The sequence below is a fragment of the Cyphomyrmex costatus genome, unplaced genomic scaffold, assembly GCF_001594065.2.
Source record: "Cyphomyrmex costatus isolate MS0001 unplaced genomic scaffold, Ccosl1.0 scaffold214, whole genome shotgun sequence".
NCBI classification, from domain to species: Eukaryota; Metazoa; Arthropoda; class Insecta; order Hymenoptera; family Formicidae; genus Cyphomyrmex; species Cyphomyrmex costatus.
Window position 1 is genome coordinate 563,307 of NW_017276192.1, and position 27,084 is coordinate 590,390.

The 27,084-nt window shown below is 28.2% G+C and overlaps 1 protein-coding gene across 1 annotated transcript in view; it reads right to left on the minus strand.

Moving 5' to 3' along the window:
- Positions 1-3,779: 3,779 nt before the first annotated feature.
- sit (stuck in traffic) overlaps positions 3,780-27,084 on the minus strand; it is a 70,626-nt gene continuing 47,321 nt past the window's right edge. Inside the window, exons 2-6 of the mRNA XM_018539414.1 lie at positions 7,356-7,460; positions 5,205-5,476; positions 4,688-4,871; positions 4,237-4,358; positions 3,780-4,098 (exon numbers count right to left, since the gene is read on the minus strand). Of these exons, the coding sequence (XP_018394916.1) occupies positions 3,844-4,098; positions 4,237-4,358; positions 4,688-4,871; positions 5,205-5,476; positions 7,356-7,449 (927 nt within the window). The 5' untranslated portion in view covers positions 7,450-7,460 and the 3' untranslated portion in view covers positions 3,780-3,843. The remainder of the gene's footprint in view (positions 4,099-4,236; positions 4,359-4,687; positions 4,872-5,204; positions 5,477-7,355; positions 7,461-27,084) is intronic.

Below are 27,084 nucleotides of genomic sequence, written 5' to 3' on the forward strand. Positions count from 1 at the left end.
GATTTTAAAACCATCTAAGCGCAACATACCACGCATACATGTATTATGTAAAAACAGCTATGATGATTACGTCTAATGAAGATATTCTCTAACAAAGATATTTTCTCTTAACAATTTTACATTATGTTATCTTTTAATCATTTTTTGTTAATTACGAAAAAAAATTTAATAATTTTAAATTTAATTTTTTTATATTTACGAGATTTTTACAATAATTCTAAATTCCAGTTATAGCTAATAGTTTTGTATAATTTATTTTACAATTAATTTAAAATTTAATGAATTATTCTTATCTATCTTATATCTCTTACAGAGAAAAAATATATCTTGTATCTGATTATCTATATATCAAGTAATAATATTTATAACAATAATATAATAATTTATTGCTAAGAAATAATTGCTGAATAAAAGAAAAAAGTTTTACATAAAAAAGAATATAAGAACAGAAAAGTATATATAATAATATTAAAAAATAGGACAATCAAAAGGCTCAGTTGAATAAATAAAAAAAAAAAACAAACAAATTGCCAAACACAAGTTCTCAGTGTATGTAAGAAAATAAATCTATATACATATAAAGGATCTGGAGAAAGTGTGTCATTTTGTAAATTCAGGCCTAGTTTTTGTTTTTTAATATGTATCATCTCTAATATTAGTTTTTTATTTAAAATTTGTTTTTTGTCCAAAATATGTACTATATGTATACTATCCCAATCGAATTCATGAGATAAGTCAATACAATGTTATGTGATTAGTGATTACAGAATGTTGGGTTGTGTTTCTGTTGATATGATTTTTATGTTCGTTTACACGCGTTTTTAAACACCTGCTCGTTCGTCAGAAAAATTTACGTTAAAAATAACTTCTAACTTTTAATTTTAAATATTTTTAGTAAACTTAACAATTTGATGAACAAGATTTGACTTAATTTGACTTTAATTTTTTTTAACATTACCGTACCTTAGTATTTATAATTTTTATGCGCTATCATCATTGATGTATCTTATTTTTAATTGTTATTTTTATATTCATTTAAATATGTACTGAAGAGGACCTTAACCGTAGGTCGAAAAGTTTACGTTTTATTATTTATTTCGAATAAATTGTATAAAAATTATACACACTGAGAACATTGTGAGCATAGTATTGGCTCATATTGGCAATTTGTTTGTTTCTTATATTAATATATATTCGAGAATATCTCCAGCAAACTTCATCATTGTATTGTATCGCACATTACGCGTGTAAAAATAGCAAAACATAAATCGTAAATCGTTTTTAAAAGTAACGCGTTTAATTGACATATTTTAGTAAACAAAAAATTATATTTTTTTCTTTCATATAAGAATTATTAATTATCAATTGCACATTTTAAACAGTACTCAAATACACAAAAGGAAAGCGATATACAGATAAAATGTGCATCGAAGAATTACAAAACAATAAATACAAAATATAAAATGGAGATAAGTTTTTCACATTATTATAAATTTAAAATGCGCTCTTAAAAATATCTCATCAAACCCTTCATTAATATTCATAAATAGTTGATTTATACATTGAATAACTATCGTCAAACGATAATAATTAGGGCACGTACTATTTATTTAATAATATTCTAGTATTATAATTAAATCTATATCATGTGATTAATCACAAGATACGTCGCTTATGTCAAAAAGATACAAAACTATTAGCTTGCCATCACAGTGATCCACTCATTTCCACTCAGTTCGTATCTTCTTTACGGTAAATCACAATTTAATTTGCGATTATATCGTTACAGCTAAATCGGCATAATCTTATATAGAAGACTACTGTTGTCAATATACTTACTGCTGTGAAGTTACTAAATCATGATAGGCCTTTAGAAACTGAGATTATGGCTAGCATTCATAATCGATTCTTATATTTAAGATCATTTCAAGTACAGTCTTAAGATGTCACAAGTTAAGCACAAAGCCGTTAAATTAGCATGTTAAATTATTACTTTCCAGTAGCAAGATGACGTTTTAATGGCATCATTAAGACGTCATTTGACATTACCTTGATATTTAGATTAAAACAGTCTTAAAATAAGAACGGACTATATAAATATCAACAATTATGACGATTTAAGTAAACATTTCTCGTTATGTATTGTTTAAAACGATGACACGCGAATGATACGAAGTGTGTTATGCACTCCGAAGAACGATCTTCGTAATAAAAATTTTAATAACAATTTCAATTTATTATTTGCAATTAAATGACGTGTAATATTCGTCATAAGAAATAAAATATTATTTTGTGTTTTTCAAAAAAAATACAAGACAGATAATTTATTTTAGTTTAATCTAAAAAATTTTGATCTACGTAATCTAAAAATATACCTAGCTGCGTTTTGGAAATTGTAAATTTTTAATTATAATTAAACTTTATAAATAATTCATAAGTTATTTCGCGCGCGCGTATTATTTAAAATTATCAATAATATAAATAATATATTATCAATAATATATAAATAATATAAATAATATAAATAGAGACAAATAAAATGCAAAAAATAACTTTTTCATTATTTGTCCTTAATTGTACATTTGTATATATAATGTAATAGTTTAGGTATCCTACGAGCATAATAAATTATGCATAATTAGTTTCAAGGTTGGGAAGTCGTCGTAACGTCGTTATAATTATTCTCTTTAATAACGAATGATTAATGACGTTATGTTTCCTTATTTATAATGTTAACATTAATGCAGTTACATACTTTAAATAACAATAATAAAACATTATTATAGTTACTTTTCATACAACATAAATAATTTCAACAATTGCAGCAACATTGCAATGTTCAATACTCAGTTAAGTAATATTGCAATAACATTATAAACGTTGCGACAATGTTGCTGCAAACTTCTACACTGCTTGATTGTATATAACATATATGTATAGAGTATGCATAAGTGAGTTTTTTAAATTATGTATTAATTAATCGCGTAATCATTATAGATTTTGTATTAAACTGGTCAATTAGTGACATAAACAATTAGACTCCACTTTAAAAAAGATCATTAAGACTTGAAAAAATTTAACAAAAGTTCCAATGATTCGTTAGTTTTTTAGTATCTACACTGAAAAAAGATACTGATTTAGCCATCAAATGTTGAATAAAATAATTTTAGCCAAGTTTGAGTAATATAAACAAATATAATTCTTTATCAATATTTAATAAGTATTATCGTTTACCAATATTAAATATTGATAAGAGTAAAATTATATTTAGTTAAATTACCTGAATATTTGGTTGAAATTATTTCACTCAACATTTGGCTATAACTATGTAAATTCTTTTTCCAATGTAACAGTAACAATAACAAGTTTTTTCAATTAGTAACAAATAGTTATATATATATATATATAACAAGATATTTTTCAGAAAAAATGGTAACAAATAAAGTGCAATAAACGAGTTGATTTTGTAAAATAATTTTCCTAACTCTTTTATATCCTTAATAACTTAGCTGTTCGATACAACTTTGTTATCGTAGAAGAAGATACGTACATACAAGAAGAAACGTAATGAGTGAATCGCTTTCGTTTGTAAATTAAAGAAATAAAAAATAAAAGGTTTAAAAATTCAATTGTCAAATAATCAGATGTGTTCAATTTACGCGAATGTCTGGCCTCTGTGCTTTTCAATTTACATTTTGTCTTTTTACACGTGTTGAACATTGGAGCAGAAAACGCGTGATACGTCAGCTATAATAGCGGGATAGAGACTATAGTGTGATTTAAGTGAAATGTTAGTGACCATCTCATTCCAATTGCATCGTCTCCTTCCTCGGCTGCACCCATTTAATCGCTTTTCCCTTTTCCGTTCGGTATCCCGTCGCTCACTTTCTCCGCGACGCCATTCGCTTTGGCCGAGTTCTGAATCAACGGCACTGCGCCATTTTCTTTCTTGGAAGTATAAGCATTATTGTAGAAGTCCGAAAACAGGAAATAGAAGAACATCGCATTCGGCAACACCAGAATGACCGACCATTTTGGATAGTTGCAGTCATAGAACAACAATAGGCAGTTGTGTAGAAAGGCCACACAGAATTGGGACTATCGAATAAAAATTGTCACAAGTACAAATAATTAGTCGATTAGGAACAAATGATTAAAATAAATTCGGTAAAAATTATAAAATAAATAATTTTTAATTAGCTTCACTAATTAAGTTTTAGTTTATTTGTTTCGTACCATTTGTAGAGTAGTAATGTATTTCTTCCACCAGAGATACCGTTTTTGCAAATTATGAGGTAGCAATGCTGCCAGGAGATAATAAGTGTACATGATAATATGTACGAAGCTATTCATAATTCCTGCAAAGAAAAACGTCGAGTTATGAGTTATCTATATGATTCTACTCTAATTCGTTAAAAATACAATAAATCGAATTTTCGATGAAAAAGTGCAGGCAAGAAACGATATCACCAAAAGATTTTGATAAAATTTGATAAATCTAAAAATAATTTCATTTGACTATCAAAATAATTATGTTAAAAACTAAAAAAAAAAATGTAAACAACGATACAAAAGATATTGATATTTTACCAACAAAATTTAAAATCACCAGAATTTCTCTTTTTGTGAACAAATAAAAAAATTAGAAAAAAAAGAGATTAAATTATTACATTATTTTCTAACGTACCTACAAAGACGCCATGGCCACCGGGATAATACTTTGTAGCGCCCCATGATATCATTGGCATCACGGTATGATGGTACATATGAAGAAATGTGATTTGTTTATCCTTCTTGCGCAATACGAAGAACACCGTGTCGAGAAGCTCTGTGAGTTTCGCCAGAAAGTAAATGTAAACGCCTCTTGCGACCTATAATGATCGTGCAGGAAGTATAGATGAAAATATCCCACACAGTACACTTCATCCAAGGGACATCATATTGATGTTACAATATCGTTGATATTGTAAACATCATGCAATGTTTTTTGGATGAGATATACTTTATGGAATGGCAGATATTCCATCTTTCTTTTTTTATCATGCTAAAAAAAGTTAAATTACGATATTCATACCATCTCAAATAGATATTTCATATTTAAATCGGGAAGGTAAATGACATATAAACAACGATGAAATGTCAGAAGATAAATTATAGTCAATTGAAAACTTAGGAACATTATATAGTGTTTAGCATTTACGTACTCTTAGAGGATACGGTTTGTATGAAAAATCCACCCCCTCGCATGTAAGGCTGTAATTATGGAAAAATATCGCTTCCATGCCTTCTTTAAATAACCATGTACTAAGAAGAATCTGCAAAAAGTTATAAACGACTAGAATATTTTTTAACTGATACGGCTTTCGGTGTTCCATGTTTCTCGGGCCCCATGACAATACAAAATAAAGATAGCCGATCAAGATACTAAGACCGGGTAAGGGCGATGATATGAGAAACCAGTCCCTGGTTCGAGGATCTAAAAAAAAATTACATATAATATAATAAAAGAATTATGAAATAAGATATTTTAGATTTGTATTTTATGCTTCGTTTTATTAATACAGTTTTTTCTATTTGCATCTATTCCAATAGTTACTTTAAGCTTTAGCCAATTAGAAAAATTAATATAAATCCAATATGAATTATTTAAATAAATAATATTATGAATTATATAATTAAATATGACGTATAATTTAAACTAACTTATTTACACAAAAATAAGAGCTATTTGATGTAATTCTTATCTTTCATTGAATTTAAACTTTTATTATAAAAATTTCAGAATTTTTTATTATTATTGAAGAACATACAGTTTTATTATACATTTCATTTCTTTCCTTGTTATTATTATGTAATGACAAACAATTAAACGATGCATCATTTATTGAAAATATCTTTAAAACAAGTAAAAAAAAACGATAAGAGTACTTTTCTCGAATAAAACCTAATTATTATATCCTATTTTTTGAAAATAGATTTTTGTGATTACAAAATAAATATTCAATTGTATTTCAGTTATAAAATAAATTCTTTCAATAGATTTAGTAAATTTGACTGCTTGTAATTTTTAATTTTTAAAAAATATTTTATTATAATCCTAAATTACATGTATGTAGTCATACCACACCTACAAGGTGTGATCAAAAAAAGACCGGAATTTCTCAATAATTTACGTATTAATTAAAAAATTACAAATTTAATGCAGGTCGCTTTCAAAGTAACTCCCCTGGGCATCAAATACACCGTTTGAACCGTTTCTTCTAGTCCGCGAAGCATGCGGAAAACGCAGCGAACGGAATTGATCGTAATACCTCCTGCGATTCTGATATTATTGTCTTTCTCGTCGCAAAACACCGCCCTTTCAGTCATAACTTAATCCGGGGGAATAGAAAAAAGTCAGTTGGAGACAGAGCTGGAGACAGAGCTGGAGAGTAGGGGATTGCGGGACTATTGGTACGTTGTTACGAGCGCGAAACTCTCGAATACGAAACGCAGTATGTGGCCGCGCATTGTCATAATACAATAGTCAGTTCTTGCGCTGCCAAATAATATCTGTATAGTCTCAAATAGTTCTCTCAGTGACTGTCGACGGTCTACAGCCAAGAGATTGGAGATTTGTTCCTTCGTTTCGTCGTTAACTGATATGGACGGACTTCCAGCTCCTCTTCCACCGACATTAAATCCTTCTTAAACCGTCTGTACTGATCGTAAACTTGAGTAGAACTCATAGTCTCATCCCTATAAACTTCTTAAGCAGTTTGAATGTCTTCGCACACGTTTTTCCCAACTTATAGCAAAATTTCACGCAAACACGCTGTTCTTACACTTCATTTTAGAAACTCGTAATGAATCACAGAACGATTCAAACACACACTCGGTTCCAGTACAATAACTTTTGAACTACTGAATCGATCATAACAAAATTTCTACAAAACATACTGGAGAAGGATGCGCTATTTATCTGTAAAATTTTAAACTACATCTTTGAAGTTTTACACGCTCAGCGACAGAATTCCTGTCTTTTTTTGATCAGATCTTGTACAAGAGATGTTTTAAAGACATCCAGAGGACATTAAGGACGTTCTCAGGACGTCTCTCGAATAAAGCGTGTTGTGTAGTTATTCATGTTATAGATGATACAAAATTAATAAGTGAAAGCTAATTAAATTATCCTTATAAGTTATGAGATTAAAGGATAATGAAATGAAAGAAATCATTATTATTTTGATAAAATAAACGGAAGTATATAAAAAGAACGATTATATTATATCTATATGTATGGTATATACGACACGTATTATGTTATAATGTCTCAATAATCAGAATTTTTCGACTCTCGTGTAAAAGGAACTTACCAGATAAGTCGTGGAATAGAAATTGCCAGTATCGCACTACAGAGTTGTTATAGATATTAGACATCCTGTCAATCGGCAACGCGGTGATGTTCATTTTGAAGTTAACTAAAACATTTTACGATCTCTTTATTTTACGAATATGATGTTCTTTAGTTATCATGATAAATTGATTTAATAAACTCTTACTTATTTAAAGGATTGTATATAAAAAGAATGTTAATATAATTTATATGCCAATAATACCTATTTATAAAGAGTCTACACTCTGGTTTCTATGATAGATACAATAAATATGAACCAACTTATGTTTATGGCTCAGGAAAAGTTTATCGTCGCGTTGTACATACAAAGTATATGTTAAGTTTTATCATAAACACTGTCTATTTCTGTAGCGCTTGTTTATTCGTAATTAAAACGTTGGATTCGTCATAAAAACAAATTCTTATTTTTATATCGTCATTAAACTCGCGAGGCCCTAATTAGGTTAACGTGTGGTGTTTCCTTGCGCAAGATGCGCGATTTATACCGATTGCTGAAATCCGCATCCTTTCGACAAATCTGCTTATGAACCGGTTCACACATATCCGGAATGATCCAATGTGTTTAGAATGGCGGATAAAAGCATCACAACACCCATTCATTTTCACAACCTTTAATAATAGATCATATTGCTACTTACTCAATGGCAATGTTCACCGTTGGAAAAATGTGAATAATCACGTATGTTTAACATAATAGACACTGGTTTTTATGTAATGTTGAGAATGACAACGAATTTATTTATCTGTACATTGACCAGACATGCGATCTCAACGTTCTTTCATAGACGAATTACTGATCCTTAAACTTTATAGAGGAAACTATAAAATATTTTTTTTATTTATTTTCATGTCGATTTATTAATTAATTAGCGCTACATTGTGCAATTGTAATTACATCCACTTTAAAAAAAATATTCCTATAAAAATATACAATTAAATTCGTTAATTTTTTAATTATTTAAATCCGTGTATTGTGCAATTATTCACATATGACTTTTATCGATAAATACAAGCATTTAACATAAATTTTTATTAATTTTATATATTTTTATATTTTTATGTTTATATTAAATTTTATATATTTTTAACACAATGACATAATTAATTTACCATCAATATTATATTTCAACGAATTTTTAGGCTAATAGATCTGTTTCTTCTTATTATTATTTAACATAAAGTTTACGTTATATATAGTATAAAAATTCTACAGAAATAAATATTTATCAATAAAAATGAGGTAAAAATATGGAACATAATATAAACTATAAACATACATTTATTTTACGTTAAGAAATTTTTGTGTTGTTTATGTAATCACTAAGGATATTTATTGTTATTCGATAATATCGAATAAAAAATTATGAATAAAATATTGACTAGATATTTTTTTACTATTCATATTCACTCTCCATTTTTATGTATATATGTACTTTTAGGAATTTTAGGTGCATTCAGTACTCGGTAGTCGGTACTACGCTGAGGGCGACTGTTACCAACGCCGATTAACTTAATCAACGATTAACTCAATCAGAAGTGTAGCCAACAGCAAAACTGTGTATCGTTCTTAATCTCATCTCTTCATGATATACTTGTTTCTCTACTATACATTCCTTCTTAACTGTGATAAAAATAATAAACATCGCTTATATTTACTACGATGAGATTTAAGATTATTAATTTTTATACCTTTTTGACGATTAAGAAATATATCAATTTTCATATGATAAGACTTTAATATGATAAATTATTGCGAAATGTATTATCTGTACATTTTATTATTATTAATTTTTTATATTAACATTGAGAATGACCCAATCGGTGTCGAAACGTACATTTCTTTAGTATATTAAACGTTAATATTTAATTATATTAGCTCTCTTTGCCCTTTATTCATTATATTTATTTTATTCTTATAAAGCTTTATTACTTTTATTTAATAAATATCGTCTGTCTATAATAATAATTCGTTGTAGATTTCCAACTATAAGATTATAATCTTCGTATTCATTAAATAGTGAAATATTAATAACTTCATCCATATTAAAACTAAAAAAAATTAGATACTATGATTAAATTTAATGACATGTATCTAATGTCACGAAAATGAAATAAGGAAGAACGATATACAGACTTGCTGTTAGCTACATTGCTGATCGAGTTAATCGTCGATTAAATTAATCGGCGTTGGTAACAGTCGACTGAGCGTTCAATGAGTTCTTGCTTTTGTTTAGTTGGTCTATACTTTTGGATTCAACGGAATGTGCCAATTGAATGCAAGGGTACAGTGAGCGGTGTCGAGTGTAAGTTTAATATAATTAGTAATACTGAGTACACCCATTGTATTTCATAGTTGGTAACACTGTTTGTGACAGATGCGCGCTAAAATACCTGTTTTAAACGTATATTTATTTTTCTGTGTATATAATTCTGAATTCTCTTTGCTTGTGTTCATAATTTCACAATAAGTCTTGTGCGGAAATATTTTACAAAATTTGTAAAATTTAAACTATCCAAAAGTATAAAAAGTTCTGGGACGACCTCTTCGCACATTTAAAGACAAAACATTCATTTGCATATAATGATTGTGTAAAAAAGAAAAAATCAGAGGTAAGTTATACTGCTTTTTACATATCTTCGTTCGTAAGCTCTAAAAAAAAGTGGCATTTTTTTCTTTAAATTTATTCGTTGTACGATATATTCAATATAACGTCTATTCATTCGGAATGAATATAGATAATTTTAAAATATCTGAATATATTCATATATAGTCGATATTTTTGCTCGATATTGACATGTCTAATAATCACTACACAAATCCATAATAGTTTGTTATCGAAACTGCATACAATATGCCATTCCATACGTTCCATCGAAATGATACGCCGTGATGCTTCTAAAAGCGCATTTCAACAATTGTCATTACGGTTCGCAACAGTTTAATAATGCTACTCTCTCGCCTTTTAAATCAGTCCAACACACTTTTGCACTTATTATCCGACATGCATTAAGCTCCTTCTGATTAATGCTATTAGTACGTAATCATTATCTGCCACGAATAACGGAGAATTGCGATCACTGTAAATTTGTATAAGTACAACTTTCTTACAACATGAAACTAAGTAGAAGCGCTGGTATAAACGGCGGACGATCGACTGCACGTTGGACTTTTCACTGGAGAGTGAGAGCGGAGACCAGAAAAAAAAGAAAATACCGGTATGATTACTGTAGTGGTTCGACAACGAGTAACTAGCAATACCTTGATTAAGTATAATTCTACTACATATAAACGATCTCCATTTAAAGAAGGCTATCTTTTAGATATCTGTATACAGTGAATTAACAAATTTTCAAATAATGACAGACGTTAGTCCAAATTTTCCTTTTTAGTTTTCAGTCACGATTTTTTCCATTATAATTATATACAGAATATACAAATATGTAAAAATATTTAGTAAATTATGATACACATTTTTTTATAATATTATTTCTACTGTTTTTGTGTGAATAATTATAATGTGATCTCTTAAAAAAAAAATTATCTTTTCGCAAAAAAGATAATGATAAAAAAGAGAATTAGATGCTTTTAATTGCCCCAGACAGAGTATTAAATAATTTATGAATTGTGAAAACAATTCAGAATACATCACATCACATCATATTTTTTATATTCAACGATTTTATATAAATTTACGTAAAATCACTGAATATAAAAAAATATTATATTATATGGTAATGCATTCTTGATTTTTTCCTAACATAAAAAAAATTTTTTAAATGATATGTATATTGTAGTATTTTGTTAAAATCTTATATACTTTATTTTATATTTTAAATTAATATTTTAATGTACTCTCGAGATAATAAAATATAATATAATATAACATATAATATAATAAACTATACAGAACGGGCAATCGAGAGCAAAAAATGCTTTTATCTATTTATCTGTCTCTTCAGAATATGCACGCATGCACGGTCTTTTATAAAGATTCTTTATTTTATTGTGTATTAAAAGTGCATCAGAGTTTTCTTATTTAAACAGTATCTCTAAACTACATCAATATCTCCTCGTGTGCTTTAAAAGTGGTAAATTAACTGTTGTATCGTTATAAGCATCTCTTTGTATCACTTATTATGAAAATTTAAAGCATATAATTAACAAAAAGTAAATTCTATATATATAGAACATAAGTAATATCTTGATCTAAATTGATCTATATCTTTATCCAATTACTGCTATCGAGTCATAATAGACACTACAAGACGTTGATATACTTCGTGACAATGCGATTTTTTCACGAGTGTTGCGCTCTTTTTTACATAAAAAAAGAAAAATTTGTGATTTGTAAAAATCATGAAATCATAAAATTTTGCCTCATTTCTATTTCGTAAAATCAAATATTACATCAATATTGTATATATAATGGCTCCCGAGAGATTGGCCGGTGCACGTCATTAAAGTTCTTACGCAAAATCTTCATTTTAAGACATAAATAACTAGTTTTAATGACAATAATTTTAAATTAACTCATCAGTTGAGACTTACATGTCTTAACAATTTAGTTTCACAAAATTACTCTCTTTTTTTTGAGATTCTGAAGCACATGGGTTTACATCACCCTTATATCTTTAATTGCGTATATCTTTTGATGTAATGAATTAAATTTAAACGAATTTTTTAACCGATACGCCAAAAAAAGAATAAATTTGTGGAAAAATCGATAAATTAAAAATATTCGAAATACATATTTAGAAAAAAGGAAAAGAAAACATTTTAAACAACTAATATAGAGAAACAGGGTAATGAGCCAGAAAACATTTTAACTCACGAAAACACGTTTTCTTTGAAAATTTACAGTTTCGAGGAAAATCTGTTAGAGAGATTTCTCCAACGAGATTTCACAGATAATCGAACATACTTTGAAAAAAAATTCCATTATTTCGATTATATTTTCATAAAGGATGTTTTCGTTATATGGAATTCAACATTTAATAAATAAAAAACGACTATGAGATATTTTTATTTAATCCTTGAAATTTGTTGTGATTTGGAATAGGAAATTAGTAATGAAGATATATGTTATATAGAATTTTTTTCATCTATCTATTCTATTTCTATCTCCTTACAATTTGTAAATGCCGAGAGCTGCTATTTATAGCTTGAATGTACATAATCTAGTGTTCCAGTTGAGGGTTAAATGCAATATTTGCTACGAATTATATGTAAATAATTCTCGTAACATTACGCAGACAATTGATGTAATCTTAAAGTCTTTAAAGTGGAATATCTAATTTTGAAGTAGGGACGTTTATCGTTATTCGATAATATCGATATTTTTTCCTGTTCAATATAAAAATATCGAATAAAAAATTATGAATAAAATATTGACTAGATATTTTTGTACTATTCATATTCATATTATTTGCATATAATGATTGTGTAAAAAAGAAAAATCAGAGGTAAGTTATACCGCTTTTTACATAACTTCGTTCGTAAGCTATAAAAAAAATAGCTAAAAAAAATGGCGTTTTTTTTTTTAAATTTATTCATTGTGCGATATATTCGATATAATTATTCATTCGGAATAAATATAGTTGTAATATGTATATATATAGTCGATATTTTTTCTCGATATTAGTATGTCTATTTTAAAGAGTAAAAAATAGTAACAATAAGTCATCAGTGTTAAGAAGAGTGGCTTAATTGTCAATTTCTAAGAGTGAGATTCCACTCCAAAGATTTTAGAGAGTACACTTCTCCAGTTGTAATGTAAAATGCACAGTTAAACAATAATGTTAAACATTTCAAACTGACGATTGATTTTACAATCAACAATTTTTTATTTTCGCATACACGAAAAGCATACGTATCATTTTGCAATGTACATACATACATTTTAAATATACTATTATTAATATCTCATATTGCGCTTCGTTGACACATGAATTATCGACTCTCGTCAGGTTTTACATAATAAACCGTTAAAGTTGTTTCTATGGACCTTTTGTCTTCCACGATACACGACCTACTCCGCTGAAACCAACAATTGCTTCAGGACCATGCAAATGACCGCCAATAAATTCACCTTGCGAAACACACCGTCGCGGATTTGTCCTTTTAACGGCAATTGCGACGTACCATCAACTCGTTTTAAAGTATCTGTAAACGTATTGGTACACACGTCCATCACACATGTTTCCAACACCAAGTTGCGTGCATCACATGCACGTTTCTATCGCCCATCAAGGGTCCGACCGCAGTTTCACCTCCTATTGCGACACGTATTTCCTTCGCTGTTTCGCTTTTCCCGCGAATTGTTGATGCTCGTTCTGATTTATTTCTCTCTATCTCTTTCTCATTGACCTCATTCGTTTTCTGTTATATTTTACGATGAATAGTACAAATACAGTGCTCGTCTTTCTTCCCATTTTCTTTCTTGTCTTCGTAACTCATTAATTTCCATACCATTTGAATAATTGAACGTTACACGTTCTGAGATTACCGTCATCTTATCTCAGCATTCTATCACTTATTACGCTTGTGATGACAGGCAAATCGGAGTTAGGACATCATATATTATGCTGTCATCGTTCATTGATCTTTATAGAAATTGTAGGATCATTCCGTAAATAATTTGTAAATAGTTCAAAGAAATTATCTCTCAGAAATTTGTCACAAAATATATCCCATCAAATCTAAGAATATACATCAAGAAAATCTATTATATAACGTCCAAACGATGTAACTTCTTTTTAACAATTTTAATAATTTTTTTTTAAACAAGTTTAAAAATAAATAATTGCAAAAGATTTTCCTTCTATTGATGTTTCCTGAACAACATTCTTTCCGCAATATCTAGACCAATCTTTATATAATCGTATAAGTTCACTAACAAGATCGACTACCATCATAATATACGAGTGTAAACTATATCAATGCATATGCATTAATTACATCAGGCGTAATATCCATGATCAATTATGCGTTCATGGTCTTTTACTAGCGGATCGTGTTACTAACATTCATGGTCATTGACAGGCTGTCTATTATAAATACATAACACATGAGTATATGCTTATTCGGTATTATTAATAACATTAGTACGAAGAATTTTCAAGTATGGCATAATTATAGTACAATATAAACTAATTATATAAATAAGATATTGTATAATATGAAAAAATTGCTCAGAATTATTTCTAAAAACAATCACAATACAAGAAGAAGATATAAAAAATAAATACAAAAACAAAAATTGACTTATTTTGTGAACAATTTTCTTAAAAATTAAAAAACTTCAAGTTATACGTTAGAATTTTTCAGATGCAAAATTAAATGTTTATAAATTTAATTTACAAAGCAATTTTATTTTACCTCAATAATAAAATAACATTATCTTGTATATTTTACTCACCTTTTTAATTGAATGCATTAAATATGTAACATATTATTTAATAATCAATAATTTAATAAAGCAACAATCAAATCAATGTTATAAATAATAACGCAAAATACTGCTAATATAAAAAGTAAAGAAAATATGTTAAATAAAGAGGCGAAAATTTCAGTTTCATCAACTCAATTTCTAATCAGTTTCCAGACAAGAAATGCATATTAGAATATGCGAATGTGTGTCACTAGGAGCTTACTGGCTCCTCTTCCTGTCCAATGCGTTTCTATGTCACGTTGATCCGGAGGGCTTGAATACCGGTTCGCCAAGTAAGTCATGCACCTTTCGCTCATAGAACGCATTTGCTCTGTCTGCCGCGACGCGAGTTTACTGACCAACGATGCACACAAGACAGCTTGTGGAATCCACTTGCGACAGCAGGAAATCGCGCAATATTCATTTCTCGATAATGATCATACGATCTCAATCTTAATAACAACCAGCTGGTTGCATACACACACATACACATATATGTATATATCTTCTTAAAATAGTACAATAGAGTAAGGTAAAGGAAAAGCTCATGCAACTTTTGCATTTTGCAGCATCATACTACAATATTAGCGTTGCTAAGTAGTGCTAATGGTACGATACTGCAACGCTTGAGTAATTTGGCGAGTACAAAAAGATGCTTTGGTGCATGACTACAAATGAATCTAATGAATGTAAGATTATATCATCTTGATTTCTACTTAGGATATACTTAAGATACCTAAAATATCCAAATATTAATTATTTAATCAATCAATGTAATTAAATGTAATTTAATTTAACTAGTATTTTTAAAAGGTCACATACTGAATGCTATTAAAAAGTTAAGAACAAATCTTAATCTAGCAATGTTTAAAATCAAAGCATAAAACAACTTTAAAATATCTTTAAGAAACATTTTTAAGATATATCATAAAGAACTCCGAAAAGATATCTTAAACTTGTCTTATTTTCGAAATTAGACATTTGATTTTAGACATTCTGTTCATTGGGAAAAATTTTTTATTATATTATACATAAAACTGTTATTAACTTGAGATGACTTTAGAATAACTGTAGAATACAAATTTGTCTTATTTTCTTCTTTTTTTTTCCCTTTCGCTCTCTGGTATCTAAATTCTATAAATCTATATGATCTTTCTGTAGAATTTTCCATGTACTTAAGACCGTTTACTTTACGCAAACTCTTTCGACAGCGTCTTATTGTACCGCTTATTTTTAACGTTTTATTGATAATCTCTCTCTCTCTCTCTCTCTCTCTCTCTCTCTCTCTCTCTCTTCTTCTTCTTCTTCTTTTACCTCTCTTCCTACGTACTAACGTCTTTCAATAGAGGTGCTTAAACGTGCGATTTCATCGTCACTTACACAGCGGTACTTTGTTGTAGAAATGCTTATGGCAGTATTGCGTTATCCTGTAATTTCACGGCCGTAAAATCGGCCATTGTCAATACTGAAGAATACGCCTCGCCACATTGCAACAATTTATCTTACGGAGATTATTAAACTGAGATCAAAAAATTATCAAATGATTTATCGTTAATTACATTTCTCATTGTGCAATATCATTCCCACGGTTTACGAGACGCTTAAACGAAACGACATTTATCGTCACACTGTAATTTTATCCTTTAATAATCAGAGAAAAAAATACATTTAAAAAATCTATCGAAAATTATCGAGAACTTCGGCATTACGATTTAAGAAAAACTTGTTTCAGATAATTGCCGTTATCATACACGCGAAAGTCATCGATACCGACCTTGTTTTTGTGACAGCACAATTATCAAATTATAGAGTCGCGATCTTTCAACTGCGGAAACAGTGAATAGAAAAGGGCAATAGTTCACAAGTTACAATTTTATGAAGGAAGCAACGAATTACATACTCTATGTAACGATAAGTTGCAAATCCGAAAAATTCGACACAGTATAATTGTGTGTGTATGAGTGTGTGACAATAATAGAAATTTATTATAAGAAATCTCAAAACAATAGTTGATTATTACATATTAAACTTCATTCAAAATTAATGTGATGTCAATTATACATGTCTATTGTAATTAATTAATTAAATTAATCTACGCGAGAAAGCTAAGATTATATTTCTATAAACATTAAAGTAAATAAGCTTTAATTAATTTTCTATCTCTGGAATATTTAATCGTCTCGAAATCTAAGATTTAATGGCGATAATTTACACGTTTCACGGTTTCAACTGAATACAAGCAATGTCAAGTTGCTCAGTTCCTGGTAAATGGAAAAACGACGGAGAAATTGGTTACACAACGAAGTCGTATGGCAAAGTTGTAGTTGCATTCACCGTTTTAGTCGTCCTATTTGAAATCTCGTACGTGCATTTTCCAGAGTACCGATAATCTAAAATCTTGGATAATATAGAAATTGTTTTGTAAAAATAAATTAACTTTTTTTAAATAATAAATATAAATAAGAAATATATGTATTTTTAAATATAAATTTGAAAATTAAAAATCTATAAGAAAAAATTTTTTTAAACACTTTTATTTTAAATATAAGTTACAATTATATTAAGATCAACTTTTAAATTCTTCAATTTGATCCATACAAGTTATACTTTCTGTATAATTAATAATAAGACTAAATTTTAGTCTTATAGATCAAATTGATTCTTTGAACTCTATAATCTAATCTTGCGATGAATAAATTCAAAAACATTATGAAAAAAAGAAACCTCGAATATACTTTCTCTTACAAAGCATTGTACATTGAATATATGTACTATAATTCTCAAAACTATTACTTAAAAAAAAATGTTACAAATAAACAGATTCACTTTATGGTATAAGCAATTTGTGAAATCCAAACTTGCATATCTGCATTATTTAAAATTTAATTTCTTTATTCATTACTCTATGTTTCATATTATTTATGTTTTATATAATTTTCCACAATACAAATTTCCCCCCATACAAAAAGTTTATTTTATATATTACTTGTAACATTGAAAAAAAATTAAAAGAAAAATTGAAGTCACTCATTTAACGATTATGCAATATTAGATATAGAAGTTTGTAAAATTAGCGTTTTCTTTCATAATTAACAGACAATGATCCCTTTTCGAAAACTGTTAATCCGTTGATTTAAATTATTTAATCCCAAACTGCAGTTATGAGAACTACTCTTAAATTCTACAGCGTTCTATTTGAAAATACAAGTAAACTATCACCTTATGACAATCAATAAAGGAAGACTTAAAATTTTTTACCTATAATTTGAAACCTTATAATACTGATCGTATAGATTGTAAAATCGACCAAAAATTTTCGTTTTGAATAACTAATTGATCTAGTTATAGACATTGGTTAAATATCATTCTGTTTACTAGACATGTAATTAAAATCTTTTACTCTGATAATACGTGTCATTGTAAATTGGTCCTTTACGGTCGAAGTATTTTTAAATTATATAATTTATTTACATGTCTGTGTGCACGGAATGAGAGAAATCCAGGTTCGAATCCCTACTGAGGTAATATTTTTCGTAATAAAAATTATTTACAGTATTTTAAAGATAATCATTAACATCTGTAATATTAAATTGCCAATTTAAACTGTGATACAATATTACGTGTATTTTAATTTAATTCAGTCTAGGACCTGTCTGTATTTCAAGCCAACAAAATCGACGCGTAGTTTGTTTGAACTGGAAATTGTAAAAATTCATATAGAAATATATTGTTAGACATCGAAACTCGCCTTGGCCCAAATTATTTATGTTTTAATTTCTTGTACGTTTTATTTTATAGAATGACCCTAACACTAAAAATAACTTCACACGTGATATATCTAAAAAAGCAAATCGTAATTCGGAATTTCAAGTATAACGAACTCTGCGTAATATGAATACTTGGGAGCAGCTCTCGCGATCTCGCTACATCAACCTTGCGACCGTGTACTTTCAGGATCACTTATGCTGTCTTACCAGTTAAGTCGACCAACGTAACAACATGTCATTGATTTCCTGCTACGCTTTCTTCCCGTCAGCCATTTCACCGTCAATACACATACACACACAATATTGTGTGTACACACAAACGCACCAACATATATGTATATGTATATGTACATATAGTATTATACGAAAGTTCACGAGCAATAGAGCAAATGAGTATTCACGATATCCATGCATGCAATCGCGTGCGTGCACGCGTGCGGGTGATAGGAACATTAGTTGTGTGCATGATATGACTACACCGCGTTATATCGCCACTGACAATGAAACGCATTTGCGATTTCTTGTATAAATATATGATAATTCATATTAGCTTTAGAATTGCATTGTGCATTATGATGAAAAAATATTTACATGATAATTTACATTCGCTTTAGAACTGCATTATACAATATCGAGAAAATATATATAGTTAAATTTAAATAAATTGACTTAATAATTGGAAATTTTACCATTGAAATTTCTATGGAAAACGAAAAATACTTTTTATCTTAAATTGTGACGACAAGAAATAATATACATTTTTATATGTCAAAGATAAATTAATTGGTAGTTTGCAAACAATTTTATCCTCAGAAAAATTTATTTATCTGCAAGTCACTGCTATCCGTAAGTATAACATTAAATTTGTCAGTATTAGAAATGATAACGCAAATATATACATTTATTCTTTTCTTAATTTATATAAATTTTGAAGTTTTTTTAAAGTATGGAACATATGTCACACAAACACACACACACACATTTGCCATTTATCCACACACCTATCATTTATTACCCCTTTAAGGGTACATTTTTTTTATAGATTCCTTTAAAATCTTACAATTTTATGTTTTTTGGGTCACTAATTACCAATTTGAAATCGGATTTCAAAAACTTAAAATAGCAGATCCAATATGGCTGCTATACAGGGATAAATTGGTGCGAATTTGTGAATAAATATAAATCACATGCACAGTATAAAGGTTTTTTAAAGACTTTATACATTAGATTCACAACGCTACAATTCGTATTCGGTCAGTAATCGACAAGTCTGCTTGTCCATTTTTCTAAAATAATTTTCTCTCACTCGTTATGTTTGGTCACAGTTTGCAGCTATGCTCATTTAATTAAACAGCTAATTGTTATATTGACGCTTCTCAAATATGGAATTAAAGAAGCTCTTTCGGCTGCTCTCTTGGATCTAATCGCTGCAAATAATTTTTACATCCATCATTTGAACATTGCTGATGATGGCTCGAACGGAGCCGAAACGTTCGATTTTATGAATTTATATGAATCTAATGTAAGGTCTTTAAAAAATACAACAGTTTATTATACGTATATATAACAGCGTTTAATATCAATTCTTATTTGGATCGTGAGAATTTCAAACTAAATACCGAGGAGAATAAGCCATTTACGGTCAAGCTGGACCTTAAATACTTTTAATATAATTTCGTATGAATTTATATACTACGTATGTAGATCCTTAAATGCGCGCCGCAATTTTTTCAGACTTATAAAATGCAAACTAATAAATTACTTATTACCTCATTACTATCACGAGTTAAATTGACTAACAATCTAACAATTTTTGATGCTCATTTTGCATCTTGGATCTTAATAATATGTTGAATGGCATATTAAATCTATGAATGATTGTTATAAATTTTTATTTTCAAACAGTAGATCAATAATTTTAAAAAAAAAATCTAGCGTGCAAAAAAATTATAGAAAAAATATATATTATATTTTGATTAATTTTAAAATATAAAGAACATTCTATACAATTTTTTTTAATACTATCCAACAAAACAAATTCTTTGTTAAAAAAAATTTTTTTTTTCAATTTTATTTCTATATTACTATCATAAAAATGGAGGAAAAAAAGCTAGAAAATATTTCTAATGCCCCTCAAAAAGTTAATTGGTGTCTAATATAAAGCAATTTCTATCTTAGTACCGAAAATAAAAAACGGCATTAGATTGGTATATATACACGTATTAAAATATTTAATAAATTTGTTAAATTTTTTTTATTAGTTTAATTATTAATCTTTTCACTGAGCGGCATCTTGATTTTTTTCTCTTTCTGATCCAAACACGGAAAAGGAAAATAAGAAAAATTTTTTAATTTGTTTTTAAGTGTAATGTACTATACTTTGGTACAGACTCTTCATGAAAGTAAAAGCGACCGATTACATACGCCAACTTATGTTCTACACTGTGTAACAATTAGTAACAACAGAAGTGTGAAATGTGAAAATATATCCAAACTAGCAAAGCAAGCCAACTTGCAAAGCAGGATTTGACTATAATAATTACGGTTAAAAAACAATAAAACAATTATCTCTGTTATTCTATCCCGATTATATGATACAAAAAAGCTTATATTATATATTATGCAATAAGTTATGTGATATTCTTTGCAATATATATTAGATTAATTTTAAATATTTTAACGAAATTATTGGCTCATTGCCCTTATCTCTTTATATTAGTTAAGTTATATAATCTTTTATGAAGGAAAAGTAAATAAAACAATTTTGTTTGCGATGGTAGTAATACTAAAATCACAATGTACCACATAAGATAAGCTACATATTAATAATTTGTTAACTCAAAAAATTTGACTACTTATTCGCGAGTTTCAGATCACTGTAGTAATAATAAGTAGCAAATTAAAAAAAAAAGAAAACCAAATTTAATAGCTCGCAATGTATCATTTTTCATAATGTACTATTACATCTATATAATCAGTATACATTACTTCCGTAAATCATGTGTATTGCTACTAATCGTGCTTTCGACGTAATTTACTCGAACAGAAAAACGCGTAAGCAACGTATCTATCAATGAAAGAATTGACTTTTCTGAAAAAAAAAAAAAAATAACAACAGGATGGCGATCGTTTGTAAATTTGTTCCTTTTTTCAATCCTACGTTCATTCTCAGAGAAGGAAGTTTGTAAGAGTAATACGTTTAATATTGGAGGTGCAGCGCAGAAGTACTGGTGTAATGTGAGACATTTTGTTTTCTTTAGTACTTTCACTGGCAGCTGCATAAGAAGATATTTGCATTCCGTGCCACAAAAACCATTCAAATAATTATAATGATATTCTTTTAGTCGATTTCCGCAAAGCAGAAGTTAGATTTAAAAAGTTGATAGCAAAAACAAGCAAATTTCAGCTAACTTTCCGTTCACACCAAGTGCGTTATTTTTGTGTAATAAAATAAAAATACAACTACATGAATTATAACATTATAATAACCAAAAATATTAATTTTTATGTCTACCAGCGTATTTTATTGTGTCTTTTTACCTAACATTGGAACGATCTTATAATTACCTATTTATTATACCTATTAAGTCGTTAATAATTATATTAATAACGGTAACAGTACAAACAGAAAAATCAGTATCGGAAACGGCAAATATATTAAACAAAAACCTTTTTTTAATTTAATTTTAATTTTTCATATATGTATATTTTTATAAAATTATTATATAACTTATAACTAAATGTATTACATTTTTAACTATCAAAACAAATTATATGTATAATTATATAATTAAATTATATGTACACATACATACACACAAAATAAGGGAATAATTTATTTTTTTTAATTTTTATATTAAATATGTGTGTATACATAAGAATTATATACATTAAAAAATAAAATGTCAATTTTAACTTAAACATGTTGAGTGGATTTTCTGAGATAAAATTAGCATTTTATTTTTTACAGTGTAACACACATACGTATATAATTATATATATATATATACATATATATATATGTGTGTGTGTGTGTGTGTGTGTGTGTAGTAAAAGTTAAGAGAGAAATTACTCTATGCTATTGAATTCCTTTCGTTTTATTATTTCATTTTAAAAAGAAAGTTTGATACAAATACTATCAAACATACATTTTTTTATATCAGTAATAAACATTTTCTCCGAATGTCTTTTTCTGTCCTCATGTTAACTCGTACATGCATGTGCAAATGTAAAACTTTTCGCGAATGTCAATGCCTACATTTCTGCAGATAGTAATCGTAGCATGACATGAAGGAAGTGAAACCACTATCGTAACCGCGAAGCTCATTAAATCTACATCAAACAAAATCGGGAGAACTATTTTCATTTCTCTTCTCTTTTAATGATGCGCAAGTAGCGATACTCGCAAAATTACAGCGCGGAAAATCAGGAACCTATCGTTATATGAAACCGGACACTTTCATTCAGGAAATATAAACTCAGAGTTAGCATTAGCAACTAATAATGGTAAAAAATAATATTTTTCCGATTTTACGGAATAAATCATCGGTATTAATAATTTATAGATTGCATCTAGGAGTGAACAAGGAAGTAGCATCTGTAATTTCTGTAAAAGTAATGGATTTACGATCCTGCTTTATGCTGCGGCGCGAAACTTACCTTTTGAACTGAACTCGCGAGATCACGTGACAATAAAATTCACTAGTTCATCCTAGGATAGTTTGCGCAGTTCACTCAAACGAACTCACGCGACTTTGAGCGTTCTTCTCTCTTCTTGCAAGATCGTGTGACACACAGGAAGATAAGGATATAATGCAATCCGAGTTTTGAATTAGCAACAATTTTCGTTTCACGATAGGACAATAAAAAAAAAAGTGTTTCTGTTAGAATTCTCAGAAAAGGATGGGAATGCTACTAATCTCTACACTGGCCGATATACTATGATCGCAGATCTTTTGACTTTCGATCTTGCAGTATTCGTTCTCACGTGATCCAATGCTCCTAAAGAACTGAACGAATGTGATCGCGATCGTTTGAAGTATGTCCGAAGTGCTTCCCACTTTCAGGACCAAACAAGTGCAAGAAGTGGGGTATTAAAACATTAGAATACTGCTGTTGCAATCACAACGTTGGTGGGGTCTCCCCAAATGACCAAGGGAAAACGCATCGGTTCAAGTCTTCTGCTCCTTTCTCCGCGAACCAATGACAGCTGTCGTTACGTCATTCAAGAATTAAGAAAGTTGTATAATGCAATATACATGATTACTCTTGGTATGATCTCTCCCAGTTCATGCATGCACCCCTTCATAGCATAATTGTGTTACATTACTTTATAAATGTAAAAGAGAAATACTCTATGAACTGATATCTCTCTGTCTTTCTCTTTTTCTCTGCAATTGAAAAATTTACATATTTTAAAAAAATTGCAGATCTTGAAATTTAAAAAGACATTATGACATTAAATTATTATCTCAAAAGAAATTTATAACATTACATCATATATAACATATATTTCAAAAAATTTTAATAATATTCTTATAATTTTATTTAAAAATTTATCAATGACAAATGACTTTTAAAATTATAAATGCGACTTGAGAATATATTTAATTAATTATTTCCTGTGAAAGGTTACGTTTGTAACCATAGAAATATTTTAATAATAATTTTTATTAATTTTTAGTAACTAACATACTTCAGAATTATATAATTTTCCTCGTGCTAGTTGATATCAGCACCAACAGTGGATTTAACACTATGGGTATCGCAGTATTAACACGAGAATTATATAAATACCGCATAATTACATATATACAACCATACCTTTTAGAATGTAGTACTTAAGAGATAAAGTTATAATCTTCTTTAAAAAGAACCAAATTTAAAGAAAAGAACATTTCTAGAAAGAAAACGCTACCAGATTTATCGTTCTTTTTTTAACATACCAAGTGTACTTATCAAGTATCACAATCATATACGTATAATCACGGAAATCAAAGAGCAATGTTACATAACGTAATAGAATTAAGAATCTTTATAATACAATGTATCAAAGTAAGGAAAGTGAAAAAAGACCATTTCCGGAATATTGTACAACAGAAAATTTGCGGTTTGCATTTCTCTTAATCATAGCTAGCACATCCGAGAGAAAGACATAATTATAGCTTCGAATGTAAGCATGAAACCATGTGCTATCTAAACTTGCACACATGAACACAATTGATCAGAATAATTGTAACCTATGATCTTTTATATTAACATTGTAGATCGCGGCAACATGATTCTTCTTTTTCTATTTTTTTAAATATTCATTAAATATTCTTTGAAGAAGCTCACAACAATATGACAACAAATAAGAAGTGTATATATATCCCTCAGAAAAATTAAAAATTAATTAAAATTTTTTCTGAAAATACAATATTTTATTGCAAAAATGTAATTAAAAAATAGGAACAATATTTTAATTTTAATTTATTCAATTTGCTTTTATGTTGCTCAGTTTATTACGTATATCCAATTAGTGTATCTTTAATTAAATTATTAGATTTATTTAAATAATAAAGTACAATTTAAATTTAAAAAGATTATTTAAATTATTGTTAACAGAAAACGTTTGCAGAAACTTATACGTAAATGTATAATCAATTGATAGGAATAGTACAAAGTAGAAACAGAACATATAATAAGAAGTACATTGTCGCATTAATGTCTACATTATAAATGGATATAAAGCATTTCGTATTAGCTGGTGCTTCCTTGGCAAATTAGCTTTGGAAATTGGAAAGTGAAAAGATTTCTATCATCACTAAACTATTATACGTATGTACCTACTGTGATCTATCTGATCTTGATTGCAATTTGTAATACGATTGTAGCAGTATATGATTAGCACGATATATGTCTACACTATTAGAGACACAGAAAACAAAATCATCATAGAAATTTCACTGTATGTCAAATTTTTATTATTTTTAATATAATCTACACAATTCAGTAATGCAATATATCTACTCTATTAAATATAAAAAATCGTTAGAAATTTCATTGAATTTAAAATTTAGTGAAATTTACAGTATACACACACACACACACACACACACATATATACATAATAATATATATAATACACTGCCAAAAATTTAAATATAATATAAAGCGTGATATAATATACCTCAATACACCAATTTAACGATAAAAAATATCATTTTGAAATAATCTATTTATGAAAGAATATTTTAAAAGTTAAAAATATATTTTTTTATTTACTGTATTAAATTATTATAAAAAAATCTTGCGAAATCTTATTTTTTAAATTTCGCGAAAAGCAATCATGTTTTGATAATGCAAGTTTACTATTTTTATAAGATAGATATTGCGAGCAAAGCAAAATAAAAATTTATATACAAATATGCTTCTTATTCAATTTGTAACATTAATAACTTAAAAAGTTTCATAAAACGATGATCTTTTGCAATTTTTGATAAAGAAGAAATTTGTTAAAAATTGGCTGGTAAATTTGATCATTAAAACATAGAAATAGGATAATGTGCGTAATAATCAATCGCTAAATTAAAATATCATATACATTGCATATCTTGCATATTGCATTGCCATCATGATTCGCTTATATTTTCCGAGAACGCGAATCACCACCGTGCAAGACCTTCAAATGCGATACCGTCGCGTCGCGCCAGAGAAAGGGTATAGGAGAAAGAATCAAGCGAGTGTGCTATTAAGGCCAAGAGAGAAATCGCGAGTATCGCAAAGGATCGCGTATAAAGAAAAAAAGGAAAGAAGGTACCAATTGAGTGCACCAGGATTCCAAGACCGGGAGAACCGATCATTCGTTCTCCAAGGTCGTTCGCATGAAGCACTAGTGATTATATCATCGTCATTAAATGGCGAATTGTCGTTCAATCCACATTATGTTTCTGAAACGCCAGTCAGAAATATTAAATCCATCAAACGATCTTCAATAGTAGATGTAACGATTTACAACATAATTGCACTGACTTTGTTGCCATAAACTCATTTTTAAGAATTAGATAAATTAGCATAATCCATACTAACTCATCAATCTGCTGTGCTTGTGAATTATGATTTTACCTAATCAGAAGTGATAATGACTTATATTATTATTATTAAATATTAAATAATTCACATTATAAAACGATGTTTACCTAAAACAATTTATTTAGATGTCAAATTGCAACGTAAAAGTTTTATTTGCATGGAATTTTGGAAATACGTAATATTATCATTACAATACATAATTATATACAATTTATTCAATTTTGCATATTACTAGTAAATTTCACATAAAACGTTTTCAAAAATCATATATTAAATATTTTAAACAAGTACCCAAGTTTCGAACAGACATTAAAAGCGAATTATTAACAGAGAAAGAACACATTTGAAATGTTTTATTCTTCAGAATACGAGAAATAATTAATTCTAACAATATAATTTGTAATTCTGATAGGGCAGG